Genomic DNA, 18577 nt, shown 5'->3' on the forward strand with positions numbered 1-18577 from the left:
AAATAAGACAAAAATATTATTCCTACTCATGAGTGAAAATGTTGATGATGATTTGAATAGTAAATAATAAATAGTCTTGTAAGCTCTGATTGAATTAGATTCTGATTAAAGATAAAAGCTTACGAAATGCAATATTCTATAACACAGCCTTGGGCGCCAGGCTGCAAATAAGAAACGACGTTTGTAAAGACGGATTTACAAATTGTATACGTTACTAAAGGCAAGTAAAATATTGATAGAAGCTTGTGATAACACTAATTTGAAATGCTAACTAAAGTTTCCTGAATAAGAAATGTCGCTTCGAATATATTCCGTAAGATGAATAAAATTTTTGCCCTAATTTACATCTAACGACCTAATAATATTTACACGTTCCTAAGTTATGAGGACAGGAATCAATTTTTAACGTTTTATATGTATAGGACACTAGTTTTTTTTTATGATAACATTCGAAGTGCTAAAAATATAAGTATATTACTCGGAATCGGTTATTTTTTCACGATGTACTTGTTTTATATTCAAATTTCAGTCAAAAAAACTAAAAATTGAATGAAAATAAGGTGAATTGAGTAAAGTCATTGATAAATGGTTATAGATAAGATTACCAAGTGGTTCTTAACTTGATTAAATTGGATTCATATACTTGTGATTTAAGGGTATAACTTTGTCATTGTAATCCGATTAAATTCCGTCGTTAAGAGGATCTACAGACCTCTTAATCTAGTGATATTGGTATTTCTAGGATTAATATCGGATCTTTATTATCACTCAATCGTTCTATTTCCTTGACGACGAACAACATCAGGTTATTTTCAAATTGAATTTTTTGAGCGCCCCAATTACGATGCGAGCGTCTTATTTTCGGTTCAAATTTTTTCACTCATTTATTTTCGTTAAATCCGATTTATGGCTAATATAATGCACCGAAATTGTAAGATAAGGACGGTATTGTAGAGGAGATTCCAATCGATAAGTCTGAAGCTACTCAAAGTCCATTAATTTTTATGGTTATGTCTAAAAGTTTTATTCAATATTTATTTTCAATCCTCTGGTTTGTTCCGCGTTCTTGAAATTCTTGTAAACACGAAAACTTCTGATCAAAAATTCTGTTCCATGCATCAGAGGATAGTCGGACATCACAACTAGTCTGGCTTGTGTGAAAATATGACGCATTTTACAACTTTCTACTTTTCTCCCTAGACTCGTAATTTACTAATTTATAATTATCAATTTTCTAAATTAATCTATTTGAATAAAATCAAATACTGAGACTAGTTAAAGTAAATATTTAGATTTTTATCACAACTATACACATACTCACTGTGTTTAGTCTATAAATTGAGCGTAGAATAAATATTGAAAATAATTTATCATCATTTATATTTGAATTCACGCTTGAATCAAAATTCAGTCCATACTGAATATCTTTAGACTTTTTCACGAATAGTAAAAAAAATACTGCGATAATAATAAAAAAAGTGAACAACATATATATTGTTTTTATCCTTCGACACTGTATAAAAATCATCTGGACTTTTTGTCATGTGTATCGCATATCTATTCCACATGAGGGAAAATGAATAGTTCATTCATTAAATTTTTCGCCGTCCGCCATCACAAAAGAGAATTTCGCTCTAGTACACCCGTGATTATTTTTGTTAAATTGAATTTACAATGGGATAAAAAAGTACATATATATGTTTGATATTTCAATTGAAAAATACTGTAGATTTAATATGACGTAATCATTGGATTGTCGCGATTCAATTAATAAAACTTACTCTGATGTTAATTATTGAGGTCAGGATAATAAATATAATTTATATAAATTATTTAAATATTCAAATAGAGTAATAAAAATTTTTAGTTCGATTTTATTGAAAATTTTCCAATTCAAATATGAGCACACTGGGGCAAAACGGTCAGTTTTAAAAAATTGGTAGAAAAAAAAAATTTTTTTTGGACGTTGGTTTATTAGAAATTTAGAAGCAAAATAATATATGGGGCAAAATGAGCCACAGAATAAAAATTTATTTTTTATGAAACAGAAAATTCCTAATTTTTTTTTTTTCAACAAACGCGAATTTTGAAAAATTTTTCGAATAATTTTTAGAGGTGGCCCGTTTTGACCGTCTTTTTTTAAAGTCGTAGATATTAGTAAAATAAAAGTAAGAACCGTAATAAAAATTAAAAAAATTCAAATTATTAAAAAATGATAAATTTGCCGAAAAAAAAATTTCAAAAAATTTTCGGTCGAAAACATAAAAAATTAATAACTCACTTCAGTATCCCACAGTACCCGACCCCTATTGATCACAGATATCTAAAGTATTTAATCTATACTTGATTGCATAAATTAATAATCAGCGGATGAAAGCATTGTTAGTATTTGTGTTTATCGAAAACAATGTATATCTGCGAGAAAGGAAAACAATGCAAGTTTTATGGCATGATCAATTGTTCACGTGGTTATAGATAAAGTGGGTGATGTGTTTGAACAGCACAACTTGTATCAGCAAAGCTTACTCATGCTCAATAATTTATATTGATAAATCTAGTATACCATGAAGCTCCAGTAGACCTGTGCTGACGTGAACTTGTATTAATGGTTGCATGGGAATAAACGTAAAAATAAACTTAAATGTAGACTCGAGCCGTATCAACTTCCCTCCCCTCAACTTATTTCAACTGCACTTTTTTTTAAATACCATTGTTCAAACACTTAATCTACGGGATACTCATGTTCAAATTATACAAGCTGTCAAAAAATTCAAAATATTATTTTACTAATAGTTATTGAAAATTTATAATGAGGGTAAAACAATAAACTTTTGAACAAAAACATGCGACGAACAACGGCGAGAATAATTTTCAATTCCCCTAGCACAGATAAAATATATATGTATATATTATGTTATATATATATAAGCTCTTGTTATATTGTGGTGAGTAGAGATAAGGTAGACGGATTGTAATTACGATATTGCTGTGATATCCTTTCAATATCAGAACCTACGGGTGAAAAAGTGACAGTGAAATATTAGTTTAACAGTAAGAGCTTTTCTGAATGACATTATTATTTAAATATTTATTTTAATATACATGCAAATACTTAGCGATCAATACTGAAACTCAAAATATATTGTTGTTTATTATTATTATTGTTATTGTCATTTGATACATAAAAAGCAACGCCAAAGGCTGGGGAATAAAAAAAAAATGATGCAAATAACATATGAATGCATTCTTGAAAAATGATCTCAGGTTTTGCGCATATTTTTATTATTATTCAAACTTTAGCTTCGATATATAACTTTGGGAAAAGTGCACAGTGTAGAAAAGACATGTTAAGAAATGCTGGGAGCATTGTTAGCCAAAAAAATAAAGTAAAATGGATTATTATTTTTTTTGAGGTAAAAATACGCACTATGCCTTGATGGCGTAGAAGTGACTACAAAAGTTGTACAGAGGCAAATAAAAAATTTTTTTTGTAATCGACTTTAGATGAATATTTGATAATTTTAAAAAATTTTCGCAATGTATAGCGTTTATTTCAATATACGCTCTTTGACATTCGAACCATGAGACTGAATAGATTTTTTTACTGATCGTAGTCTTTTTGTAAAATGATAAAAAATTTTTAACGTCATATATTTGTTTTAATTTTATTTAATGACGGTATAGAAATTAATAAATTCATTAGAGAATAAAATTAATGACAGTTAAGAAGCAGAAATTTTATTAAATATATCTTTTATCTAGCTGTCATAATTATATATATATTTGTATATATTAGGATGAATGGAAAAGGATTACGCTTGATGAATTCTCTTTCTCTCTTTATATATATATATATATTTAATGATTCTTGAGAGTCATGAGTGGCGATGCATTCATGCTGTTAAAATGTTTGAGAGTGAATCTTGCAACACGAAATAGGACTAATGCTTCAAAAGGTATAGTGGATAGAATTGTGTTATATATATATATATATATATATATATATAAAGCCAGAGGGAATGAGGTGAATTCTGAAACTAAACCAACGAATGTGTGTAGCCAAGTAGAAACCGTCACTCTGCTAAAACAAAGTACCGCCTTGTGTAGCAAAAGCTTGACAATAAAATAAAATAAATAATAATAATAATAATAATAAACAGTGAAAAAGATAAAAAAAAAAAAAAAAAAAAAAGATTGATGAAAAAAAAAAATATGATAATGAACTGTGTCACAGGCGTACCCTCGAGCGTTAGTTTTTGTTTGAAATGTTTACTCAACTTTTAAATTTAATAGTTAACTATGTCAGCACTTTAAGCTCTTTAAATTGTTTGTAAATGAAATTTTGAATTTTATCATTTATATATTTTTTTTTTTTTTTTTTTTTTTTTTTTTTGAAATTTTGATGATTAATTTCTGCGGGCTTAAAATATATAAATGACAGTAATTCTTTTACATGTGTCGTAAAAATATTTTTAATTTGACAATCTGGCGCTCAATTATTTTTTAGACAGAAGTTTTTAAAAAAAAGTTTGAAATTTTTACTCAATGTCACTGTGTTAAAAATTTAACTGTCTCGAGACAGAGTTTAAGATTACAACTTTTCTACCCTCGTCTAAAAACTTTCATGGTTAATTTGCCGATTCATAAGTACATGGACCGACAAGTAAAAATAAAATTCATTAAAACTCTTGATTTATTTAAAAGAATTATCGTGCTTAAATGCAGTAACCCTATGCTTAACTTTATTAATAATCCAATTGAATAGTTGTTTAATTATTATTCAATAATTAAAAATTAAGTTACATAGCTTCGAAACTTACACTTATAATCATACAATTAACCGGCACAATTTACTTATTTTAATTGACATTATCGAATTTTTCCGAGCAGCTAATTAAAATTTTTTTACTCAGACTTGAATTCAGCCAGTAGGCAGGCTATGATACATTAATTAAAAAATATACTCCCTTATAATGAGATCCGTCTTTTTAATCCGTATCTCTGTTAATTAAATCTGGGTTGCGCAAGTTGAAAAAATTTTTTTTTTCATTTTTAAAATTTCTTATTCCAACCGGAATTTAAATAAAACCAGTATGAATATAACATATATGGTCAAAATATATGTAAAAATATCAGAAAATATATGTGGCGAATTTAACTATATTTTCTGATATATTTTTTTTATATTAAAGAATATAATACTCATCATATATGAGTCCGTATATGTTTAGCATATATAAAATATATATGTCAACCATATACAAAAAAATATATTTTCATCATATATGAAAATATATATTCTTGTCATATACAAAAACTATATTTTTATCATACATAAAAATATATATTTCTGTCATATACGAAAAATATATTCTGATCATATATAAAAACATATATTTATATTGTGTATGGAAAAAAAAATTTTCTTATATATATGACCCACTCCAATTAAATTAGATATAAATTTTAATATACTCTTTAAATTGCAGATAAAATTATCGAAATTAGTTAATTTGAAGCGAATATATAATATACCCATATACATATACATACACCGAATAAAATATATGCTTAAATATAACAAAGAAAATATATGGTGGCATATATAATATAAATTATATGCTACCATATATTTCATTTCATATAAAAATTTTATATTTTTTGAATATAAAAGGAAATATATCAATACAATATATTATAAGGTAAATGTAAATGTATATATGGCTTAATATAAAAAACATATGTTACATATATGGAATACATATATTTACTACTGTATATAATTTTATATTAAATCGGCGAAAATCTCTATATGATTTTTTATAATATACAATATAAAATATCATATATTTTTTTGTTTCAAACATATATGACTTTATATATTTTAACCATTGTTTTTTCATACGGGAAGTTAACAAAATTTATGTAACAGCAATTATGTTATTTTTGTTTTACTGTTATAATATTTATTTATTTTTTCGTGGGAGCAACATTTAATTTTAATGTAATAGCAATTATCCAAGTACTGTATGTTTATCCAGAGCATACTAGGAGGGTGGTGTGTAGTTTATAGTACCAGGGGTAGTAGTTGTGGGTGTTTTACTTGAGCACTGAATCCTCATGACCTGCTGTTACCATCAGCACCGCGTTACTTGTTTAGTTGTGCTCTTGTTGTAAAATCGCGCGTGCAGTACAAACGTCTAGTCGAGTTCAGCAATGAGATCGTCTAGAGTAAAAGAGCTTCGGGTTCGGTGTGTCGGGGTTGTATACTACAGCAACAACAACAGCAACCAGGGAGCTTGGTCACGATAGCGTGTTTGATATAATTGGGAAAATGTTAAGCGATAACAAATTATAAACCTCTACAACGTTTTTACCTATTTTATTACTATTAATAATTTATATCATTATATACCTGCTGATAATTTAATGCTGACTATTTTCTTCAGCTCTCTAATGGTTACTGTGCTGGCAATTTTTAAATTATTCATTATGCTAATTTACGATTATCGCTGATGATAATTATTACCGGCAAATATATTCAAATAAGTATTTGTAGAACAGGTAGTAAAAGTCTTGTTTTTTGGTACCTGGCTGTTGAAATTTTTTTTTAAATTTACATAATGGGGAGGGGCGGGGATTTCGAAGACTCAAGTATGATGTCTTTTTAACCCCGCTAAGAAAATTGAAAATTTTCAAAAAAAGGGGTTATGGGTTTAGGTGCCGACTTTTGATGACAACAGGCACATTGTGTCTAGCCGGGCAATACAAATTTTTGTTCATAGTGAATTTAAATTTGAATTTCATAACGAAACTCAGATCGTGTCACAAATATGACTTTTCGTCAAGTAAATCTGTAAAAATTCTATAACTGATTTATTATGTCTGAATTGGACTTGAAATGACTTCGATAAAAACTTGACTGAAATTTGACCTTCTGTCAAATTTATCGATTCAAAAATTACCTCAAGTACTTGATTTACATAAATTAGTTACACCCTGGTGGAAATTTTTCGGAATTTCATCTGAAAAACACAGATCTAGAGTTTTCAAGACGTTTTCAGACCAAAGTTCGTAAAATTTCCACCAGGGTGATTGTAAAATTAATTTCGGAACACTTGGCTAAAAATTAAACTGAGTCATAATTTTGTCGTAATTTAAGTTGTTGATACAAATTTATGATGAAAGTCATATTTGTCTCACGATCTGAGTTTCGAAATGAAATTTACATATAAATTTTTTTATGCGGGTATGATCCGAAAAGTTCCGTATCTTCGAGAAATTGAAAAAAAATTTAAGATCTTAAGATCAGAATAAAACTAAACTGAGAAAAATCAATTCCGTTGATTGTCGTCTGCTACTTTATTGGTGAATTACTTTATTCTTATAAAAAAAAAAAAAAAAAAAAAAACTCACTTACGGTATTAGTACGTGTGGGTAAGAAGAGTTGAATCGTCGGATTATGGTCGGTTGCAATAGATTCTGGAGTCTAGGAGACATTATAAGATAATACTACTGGGAGCTTTTTCTTCATTTTATACTATTAGACCCGTGGGGGCTTTTTTTTAATCATGACAGTAGTAATTTCTTTTTATTCTTACCTACAACCGCCATCCTAAAATAAGCTTTTGCTCTGATAATAATAAACTTCCGCACACTTTAAAAGTATGATTCTTTTAAAACTTTTTATTCAGTTCATATTTATTTTAGATATTCATTTTTATATTAAATCAATATCCATCGAAAAATTTTGAGTTATTTCTATTCAATTTTACTTTTTATTTGAATTTAATTAACATGTGAAATTTAATCGAGTTTCGTCGTAACTATTCTTTATCTAGACTATTTTCAAATTTGATTTTTAGCCAGTTTTTGATTGTCTTTAGATAAAAAACAGCTCAAAATTTGAATAAAAATTTGAAGACATCAAATTTTTCAACCCAGGGACCTGCATGAAAATACCATATATGATAAATATATGGAAAAATATATGATCAATATGGGAGCATATAAGTGGCCAAAAACGATATATATTTTCTTATATATAATATACTAAGTTTTAATATAATTAATTATATACGTAAGTTTATAAGTTAATACATGTATTATATATATTTATAATCATATATGTAAACTTATTAGTTAGCACATATATGTATCACATATATTGATAATTATATATGTAAATTTGTAAGCTAGCACACATATATATTCTGAACACAATGTTTGAATCTTATAACAGAGAGAGAAAGACAGAAAAGAATAGATTTTATTTATTCTTACATATATGGGGAGACTTATATGCTTCTATATATCGAAAAATATATAAAAATTTATAAAGTTGAATACATGGTACATATATCGTGGCATATAATGATTAATTATATATGTATTCTTATTTGTTTCCATATATAAATAACATTTATGTTTGAATATATTGAAATTATAACTTTCAAATATATGAATAATATATTGAAGTTATACGAAAATATATGAAATCATATAAGAGAAAACATATATAAAAATATAATAAAATCGGCCAAAATCTATATACAGTTCTATATAAGATTTCATATATCGTCACATATATATTTATATCTGTAGCATATATTTTTTAATATATATGTTTATCATATATATTTTCATGCGGGAAGACAAATAAGTGCAATTGATAATAAAATAATTAATATGGAAAAAAGAAATTGAGTAATTTATACTAAGAAGGAAATTTATGATGCATCTTATGGTCAAATCTTAATTGGCCATCGCAATCAAAAGTTACCTTACAATTATTCCAGTATATTATCCTGATTTATGTAACATAATGGAATTATAGGTCATGTCATCTTTAACTTCAAATATTCAATACTTATCACAAGAAAATAAAATAAATAATTCCAAAGCCCAACAGTGTCCCGATTTTTGATCATTATATTTAAAAAAAAATGTTCTTTCATAGATTTTGAATATCAAATCACAGTTTCCTGTCCAAAAAACCTCACAATGATTTTTCCGCATGCACCGGAAATTTAAGCTGACCAAAAAATCAAATAAAAGTTATAAAATTAATCTCCTTTGAATGGAAGCGCCAAAAAAATTATTGAAATCAATATTTTAAAATCAATTTTCAAGTTTCTATCCAACAAAATGAAATTAAATAACAAATAAATATAAAAACTCATATCGCTTTACATTTGATAATTTGTTTATTCTTCGTCAATATAAATTTGATATATTCGTGAAATAATACGAAATAAAATAACCAGTTGCCTTTAGTGGAGTTCAGAATCCTTTCAATGAAATTTTCCACCCACAATTCGGGCCATCTTTCATATTTACTTCCGTTGTTCTGTTTCCATGGAAAAAACTTGAATTTTTTTTTGAAAGTCACAGAAACGAGCAACAATTCCGTTGTTTAAGTATCACTTTAGACCGCAATAGACGTCTACTTGAATAAGAATTTCCATACACCGATTCTCAGTAGTTAAGTGCGTGGAAATTACTATCGCATGTATCCACTTCATGCACTTGCTTTTCAAATCATGGAATACATCCCCATATGCTACTCGCCATTCACATTTCAATGAATCCTCAACGCACCCTCACCCCCTCTCTCTATCTGTCTCCCTTTCCTCTATTTATCAATCATTCTGTCTATCCTTTAACTCTTTTTCACTCTTATTCGTGTTATTGGCAAAATTTACCCACTATACATATAGACAATTGTCATTGTTTCGGAACAATGCCTCGTTGAATTTCCGGCTGCTCGTATCCTTCAATTCGTCCATACAAAGCTTTGAGGTATTTTTCTCCATCATTTGCAAATCACCTTTCGCTCTAGTTTTTTTTAGTTTTGAATCATTTTCGGGCGATCATTCGATACGCCATTGAAATTATCCCTCATTCATTTCATCAAAATTTAAATCCCGCGGTTTTATTTTCATTTTTAAATTTTATTATTTATAGAGATATTTTCTTAAACTAATTATTTCATCCATTTATTTTAAAAAATAAAAACCGATATTATAAACAAAAAAAAAAAGCAAACGACAATCTATTTACCCAAGTACTCGATTGCTTTATATAAGTGCGCTATATAGGAAAAAGGTCTTCCGGTTTCTCGGTACTTCAGTGCTCACAACTTTTTTTTTTTTTTTTTTTTTTTTTTTTTTTTTATATATATATACATATATATATTGGATATATATTTCTTCAGAATTTCTATCACTATATCAAAAAAACTATAAATCTCTTTGTATTTTACACACGTACTTGCAGCAGCCGCATGAAAAATAATCAAAGATTTTTACAAAGTAACATGTGCTGGCAAAATTGGATACTAAAAAATTTTCGAACAACAAAAATAATTAAAAAAAACCTCTTGTTTTTTTTTTTTTTTTTTTATATCGGAGTCATAAATTTAAAAAAAAAAAAAAGACATAAATTAGCTCAAGATTCATCTTATAAAAATAGTTGACTTGTGGATGAAAATAGATAGTAATAACAACAAGTAACGAGCATATACAGACAAAGGCAAAGGAAAAATGTTGCCGTGCTCGTAGTTTGTACTTTGTACCAAGAGTCGAGATAAAAATACTGGTCAAGCGGATAGAAAATGATAGATTCTTTTTCTAGATAACTTTGTGAACAATATAATTACATTTTTAAGAAACCACTTGTACTCTATTTACAGTACAGTAGATAAAAAATGTCGTTATATTTTTTTTGCAATATTTATTTCGTAACATGATATAATAGGGTGCCTCTATAGATTTTATAAAAGACTTGGTAATTGTTTTTTTTTTTTTTTTTTTTAAGTAAAAAATTTCATCAAAAAAATAAATGATCTAAAAATTTCATTTCAAAGTATGAATTTTGGAAGTCATATAAAATTTTTTTCAATTTTCAAAAAATGGCCATTCTTAAAAAAAGGAAGTGGGGAAAATGGGCCCCTTAAGAAATGAGGGCTTATATGTTATATAAATGTCAGCTTATTTTGCCTCCAGAAATCCGATTTGCGCCACCCCCTTAATAGGGGGAGGGTGGGGGATCGTGTACTAAAAAATTTAGCAAATTTTTTCTCGGTTTTTTAAAATCAGAATTTCATTAGTGAAGGGGGGGGTGATAGCGTAAGGGAAGGGATTGGGCCCCAAATTTACTTCAGATATTTTTAAGTGAATTTCAAAAATTAGCCTTTCTAAAAAATTATTGAATTTTCACAATAATAATTTTTGCAAAGAAAAAAATTTGATAAAAAAATGATAAAGTAACTGGAAAATAATTGAAGCAATATAATTTTAAGAAGTTTTCAAAATAATTGAACTTGTAAAATTTCATACAAAATTAAAAAAAGAAAATATGAATAAATAAGTCGGTTTTTTGTGCTGCTCTACTATATATAAGATATAAAGTAGATATGGAATCATAAATCAAGACAACAGTCAGAACTAGAACATGCGGAAATAATATCAGCGTGCATCTACACATGCAGAAGCTCTTTTGATGATCATATGAGTAGTCAAGTATATCAAGCTTTAATAATTAAAAATTAAATACAGGGCAAAAAATATAAATGACGAGGTTTCATTTAAATACTCAGTTTACAAATCATTAAGTACTCGGAGCACAATGAAGCTTTCAAAAATTTTTTGCCTGTCTTATAATAGTTAATTTTTTCGAGCTACAAAATTAGGGTAAAATGGGGCTGAAATATTTAATGAATAAAAAAAATTTGGGCCGTCTTGTCTTTACAAATTTTTTTATATGAATTAAAAAAAAAATAAATGCAGAAAGTTAAAAAATTTTTAATTAAATACTAAAAGCAATAAAATGCATCATTGTTTATTTTTATTAGACTTCCGCAATGAAACTTTCACAAGATCGCTCCGCGCGCATTAATTTCCAATAAATGTTAAATGTCATAACATTGAGCTGATTGTTATAAAATGCCTGGGAATAAAATAAAATATTTCCCAAGCTTGAGAGTAACAATTTTATTGAAAAATTTTTTTTTCTTCAAAATCATGAACAGTTTAAAAAAGTATCACTGTCATCTAACGATTTTTCTATAGATTTATAACAGACAGCTCAGAACTTTATTTACTTTTTCTGTCTGTTTGTATGATAGTTATTGGAGAAGTAAATTTATTTGTAGAATCGATCTATTGTGCTCTAAAACCGCTTTGTAGAAGTGATAGATTAAAAAAAAAATTTTTGGGTTAGAAAAAAATAAATTATTGGTTTATTGAAACTTCCCACTCATAAATATATAGTAAATGTCGAGATAAAAAAAATTGATTAACGATTTTAATATTTAGTTTTTAATTTACTACAGTTCCGAGCATGGAATAATTGATAACAAGGTCCACATATAATATTAGATATTACAAAATCACGGTGATAAATATTTTACTTGCTGTCGTGCTGTGTAAGCCAGTTTTAATCTCTATTACAAATAAATAATAATATTACACTAGACAAATCGGGAGTGACCGGAGTGATTACGAATTTTATTTCTGTCTAAATTCACTCAGAGTTTTGGAGTTTTTTAAAAAATCATTGCATAAGAAGTAAATAGGGAGTTTGTCTGCTCAGCGGAATAATCTGAATTTTATTTAAATCCACATTCACTTCGATTTGGAATTTTAGAATTAAAATAATGGAACTGACAGACGATAAAAAATTTTTTGATTTCTTTTTAAACAAGTCAATTGCATAAAAAAAAAAAAAAATAAAAAAATGCACATGTAGAAAATTAAAAAATCTATAAGTGTATTTTTTTCAAATTTTGTTTTTTTTCAAATCTATTGTTTTTAAAACAATCCAAAGATGATTAGACGACTAACTTCAGTTTCCTAAAATAATCATGATCTTGGTTAGCAGCAATTTTTGAATTTTTTTTTCGACAATTTAATTAACAAAAAAAATGCACATGTAGAAAATTAAAAAATCTATAAGTGTATTTTTTTCAAATTTTTTTTTTGTCAAATCTATCAATTTAAAAAAAATAATTAAGCGTCAGTGTCATAAATAAACTCCCTTTCAGAGTGAATTTCACTTTGCAATCACTCGACGATTAATCTGCGTTGACTCCCTAAATAATTTACAGTCTAATAATATATATTAAAGGAAATATTATCTATATAACAATTCTGACCTTTGATAAAATCTACAGCCATCTCCAAACCATAGGTGTCCTTATCACAGTCATCGAGTATATGGGCGCCAATTTTAACACCGGGTACAATTTTATTTGTATTCAGCCAGTCAAGGGTGTAAAGCATCGCCTCAAGTGCTTGGACACCACCCTGAGGCATCACTGGACCACACGTAAAAAAATCTTCTCTTTCGTGAACCATCATCAAACCACCCAGTACAAGATCTCCCTCAACAACCGCTTCTTTCTTAACAGGCCAACTGATCTGCGCCGACAATGCCCGAGGATTGAATTCTATCGAACGAAATAGACGATCGCTGTGTCTGATAACATGATGAGTTAGAGGATTTTCCAAGTAGTGACGTTGAATTGAGTCTCGTGATTTTTCATCCTCGTAGTCTATTTTTTCATTAAACCGATCCGATGACATCATCAGCGGAAAAAAGTTATCATATATATTTTCTATCGTATCATCCATGTCCATGTTCACAAATGTTTCATTATTATTACTATGGTGTCTTTTGATTTTCGTTATCCAATTAAGTGACTTATTATTATAATTATTTATTTTATAACTGATAACTTTACAATTGTTTAAAAGGCAAATGCAGCCGAGTAACAGCACCAGGAACAAATTCTTCATGACGTCACAGTCATTATTCAACACTTTGTTTATTCGGAAGCTTTAATCATTAACGATCCTGAAGTTAGCGGACAATAGAAATTTTGGGATTTTTTTTCAATGAATCAATTACAAAAAAAAAAAAAACTAAAAAAATGCACATGTAGAAAATTCAAAAATCTATAGGTGCAATTTTTCAAAATATTTTTTTTTTTTTTAATTTATTGTTTTCAAATAAATCCAAAAATTATTAGACGTCAGGTGACTTCGGTGTCATTTAACTATGATTCTGAAATTGTCAATTAAAAAATTTGCAACAAAATAATAAAAAAAAAAAAAATAAAAAAAATGCACATGTAGAAAATTAAAAAATCTATAGGTGCAATTTTTGGAAATATTTTTTTTTTCATAATTTATCGCTTTTAAATAAATCCAAAAATTATTAGACGTCAGCTCACTTCAGTGTCATTAATTATTATTGTTATTAATTTAGCAAAATTAATTATTGAATTACGATAGTACTCATTAATTGTCTTCATTTATATTTATCGAATAATCGGAGTTATCAAACTTTTTTTTTTTTTTTATAGAAGTCTAGATGATAGAAAAAAAATATGAAATAAATAATAGGACAATTAATGATAAAAGTTTTAAACTGACATTGTTTAAACTTTTTAACGAGGAAGTCGAGTTAATTAAGTTCAATGATGTATTGTTTCGAAAATATTCAAATGCTCGTATACAATAAGTTTTTTCCGTACGGATTCACGATTCTTGAGGATACTTATAAATTTTTTTTGTCCACTGCTTTGATGAAATACTTGGATAGATTTTATATCTTAGAAACTTTCGGAGAATGTTTTATTGTTTGAAGTAATGTTAAGAATTTTTTAATATATTTTTTATCAACATAAATATATAAAGTCATTTTTTGAATGAGGATTTATATATTTTTTTTTTTTTTATTTGTAATTTAGTTGATTGGAAAAAAGAAATAGTGGAGGGGAGAGAAGGTCAATAAGGAAACGGTCACCTGATAAATTTTCTAAAAATATATATTTTTTTTTTTTTGAATTTACTGACGTTTGGGATAAAAAAGTGTATCTGAGGTAACATGGGTTTCTATCAAAAATTTGTAAAAAAAAAAATTCTCTATTGATGTGAATTTATTAGAAATTTTGGCGGGAAATTGAATATCTGGGGTAAAATGGGATATTTTAGAATTTTTTTTTGGATATGATGAATTTTTTGGGACTTTTGCAATTAAAAAATTTAGCTGGGGTAAAATGGAACCCTTTTAAAAAATTTGTAAAAAAAAATTTTTAATTGTGAGTTTATTAGAAATTTTAGAGGAAAATTTAATATCTGGGGTCAAATAGGACACGTTCAAATTTTTTTTTGATTTATTGGGACTTTTACAATAAAAAAATGTAATTGGGGTAAAATGAGACGCTTCTAAATAATTTGTAAAAAAAAATTCGTTATGAATGTGAATTTTTTAGAAATTATTGAGCAAAATTAAGTATCTGGGGTAAAATGGGTTACATAGAAAAATTTTTTTTAAATTTTTGGATTAAAAATACTTATAAAATTCTAGAAATTTATGAAATACCAAAGTAATAAAAGTATGTACAGAAATTAATTCATCAAAAAAAGTTGTGTCCCATCTTACCCCAAAAATTTAATTTACTAAAATTAAAAAAAAAAAATGACAGCGAACTCATTTGAAATAAAAAAAAAAAAAAATTTTTAAAATTTAAAAATTTTAAAAAATTAAAAAAAAAAAAAATTTGTATAAACAAAAAAAAAAAATTTTATTTAAAACCGATAAGATTAATTACTCGTGTCGTCTCCCGTATCGTTTATTTTTTCACTGATTAGCTTAATTAAATAAATATAAAAATTTAAAAATTAATATCTTCTTCATCAATAATTTTTTTTCATATTATATATAGTACACGTCAACAAAAAAAATTATCCACATGAATGCCCGACACATCGATCAATTTTCGTTGAATTAATATAATAATAAATAAAATAAAAAAAATATGAATGTGAGGTTTTTTTATCATCGCAGTCTGTACTGGAGTTCAAATAGCAAAAAAAAATTTATGTGGTTGTTATAGATAAAATTCATTTGATCATTCAACCGTATTAATATTTCCAGATTAATGAATATCTATACCGTAATTTATAATTGTTATGGAGTAAAACGGCAAAAAAAATTTTTATAAAAATAATTAATTTATTAATTGACTCTAAATAGAACAATATTTAATACTAATCAAAAACTTTAGTGTTGCAATATTTATGACTAAAGTTTGACAATATTCATAATTATTAATTAATATGCGTTTTCGATAATTGCATGGGTAGTTTTCACAACATCAAGTTCTCCGAGGTACAGCAGAGTTATAAAGTTCTAATGAGGTTTCGGTGGAAACTAAAATCTACTGAGTCATTGGCAAATGACTTTTTTTTTAAACAAAAAAAAAAAAAAAAAAAAAAAAAAATTAATAGAATTTTATCTATTTCTTGTCTTGATTCGCGCGTTAATTTTTTTATCATTTAAACTTATTTAATTAAGATAAATTTACTTTTTTTAAATTCTTCATTGGACTTAAGCTCTTACGGAAATAAAAATAAAAAATAACTAATGAGATTTATGATAATAAAGATTAATTTGAGTCTTTGAGCAAAATGTTGCCAGTAATTGCTCGTACTTCGAAGTAATATTATCGCGGTTTTTAATTTAAGTATAAATATATCGGGCAAATATTAACAATGTTAATAATATTAAATATTATGAATTTTAAATTTGCTTTATTAACATTATAAACATATTTATTATATTGAAATTTAAAATTAATCCTGATCAAACAATGGATTTGTTAGATGCGCCTTAATCACATTGCATAATAAATTTTTAAGTCCGTTTATTAATTTGAATATTAATTAATAATTTAAAATAATCTTTTTATTCAAATAAAAAATTTATGATAAATATGACGAACCAGAATATTCAAACGAGTAAATTTTTAAGCTCTTCTGCAAATCCTATTGGCTTTATTAATTTCAAAAAAAATTGTTGTCATTTTTTAAAAAATTTCGAAATTCCAGATACGTAAAAAATTTTTTTTCACCCGCAATAGGAACCCAAAAAAAATATTTTTAATTTTTTTTTTCTAGATAGATACCCCCTTTTGCCCCCCCCCTATATATAAAAATCTAATGATTTATCATTACTTCCAATAAAAAAAAATTTTCTCAGATTACGAAAAAAAAAATTTTTTTAAATATTTCTTAGGTGTCCCAAGCTGCCTCTAAAATTTTATCTTACCCCGGTCTCCTTGATAACTAATTGCCATAAATTAAAAATTCTAAATCAATATCGCATGTCAATATATTTTCTAATGGCTGACTTAATGTCATAATCAAGGCCATAGTCTAATATCAAAAATATGAATAATTCATATAAATTTGAGGTATACAATACCAAGTATATTTTATTATATGCAAATCCACATAAGACTATGATTTACATGTCATTTATATATATATTTATATTACATATTATTAAATCTATTTCATCGCGAGCTCACGTATGATTCCGAATAACAACGAAGGTAAGAAAAAATTAAATTCACGTGGGTGTAAACTTTTGTCTCGCGCAAGTTCGCAGTAACACGACATATTTAATAAAATATAGATATTACCTCTACTTAAACATATTTTAATTATTCACATAAATTTATTCGAGGCATAGCATTCAATTAAAAAATAACATTTTTGTAAATTTAAATATTCTGTGGAATTAAATTAAATTATTTAAATATTTTAAAATAAATTACTCGTGGACGTATACGAGCACTTGAATATTTATAAATTTTATTGGACAGTTTGTTATCACGTGGAAAAATATATTAATTGATAAATAAAAAATAGTTATTTGTAATTAATAATTAGGGATGCTAAGATTTTTATTGAGAGGAAACGCGCAGCTCTGTGCCAGAGCAGTCACTGAAAAGCTTACCGTTAAATACTATGGAGCTACCACTAGTACCACTGCCACCACTATCACTACCACCTCTCAACTACCTTCTACCTTTTCTCAAACAATATCAACCCCCTCTAGCTGCCACACTCGATCCCATAGATAACGGAAACCTACCGCGCAACTCCTTTTTTCATCCCTTATTTCCGATGGTATTTATCGTGGCAAGACTCGAATTAGCAATGGGAATTTGGTCACACCATAGAAACCACTTCTCAATATATATACAACAATGAAAAATATATTTAATTCGTTGAATGGTTTTAATGGATAAGTTTGTCTCTGACCCTTCGGCGGGTGGATTTTTAGGATTTAAACTTTACCTGAAAGCGACATCCAGTTAAATAAAGTTTCGCGTCACGACGGACTAGGAGTAAATTTCATTTTAAAATGTTCTAATGCTTTTTATAATTACTTTACAAAAATAGGGGGTAAGTTTGTCGACTTAAATATCGACCATTTTCAAATTTCGGTCTTAAAAATTTTTTCTAATGTTCATTTTACCCCAGCTTTTCGCTGATTTATTATAAAATTCTTAGATAACACAGAAAATTTTTTTTTGCCAAAATTTTGACAAACTTAAGCCGTTTTTTTTTTTTTCAAACCATAGATAAAAGTTTACAAAAAAATTTTTTTTGTTAAAAAGCGGTGACTCATTTTACCCCATACTCTGTTGTTTGTGATTTTAAGGTCTAATAATTTTGAATACTGTGAAAAAAAATTGTGTGAATTTTCACTTCGGGTT

At 26.9% G+C, this 18577-nt stretch overlaps 1 protein-coding gene across 1 annotated transcript in view; it reads right to left on the reverse strand.

Annotated features, from left to right (window-relative positions):
* Nucleotides 1-18577, reverse strand: part of LOC103574723 (uncharacterized) — a 75859-nt gene that overhangs the window by 49161 nt on the left and 8121 nt on the right. Inside the window, exon 2 of the mRNA XM_014443700.2 lies at nucleotides 13157-13674. Within this exon, the coding sequence (XP_014299186.2) occupies nucleotides 13157-13674 (518 nt within the window). The remainder of the gene's footprint in view (nucleotides 1-13156; nucleotides 13675-18577) is intronic.

The sequence above is a fragment of the Microplitis demolitor genome, chromosome 9 (assembly GCF_026212275.2).
Source record: "Microplitis demolitor isolate Queensland-Clemson2020A chromosome 9, iyMicDemo2.1a, whole genome shotgun sequence".
Taxonomy (NCBI): Eukaryota; Metazoa; Arthropoda; class Insecta; order Hymenoptera; family Braconidae; genus Microplitis; species Microplitis demolitor.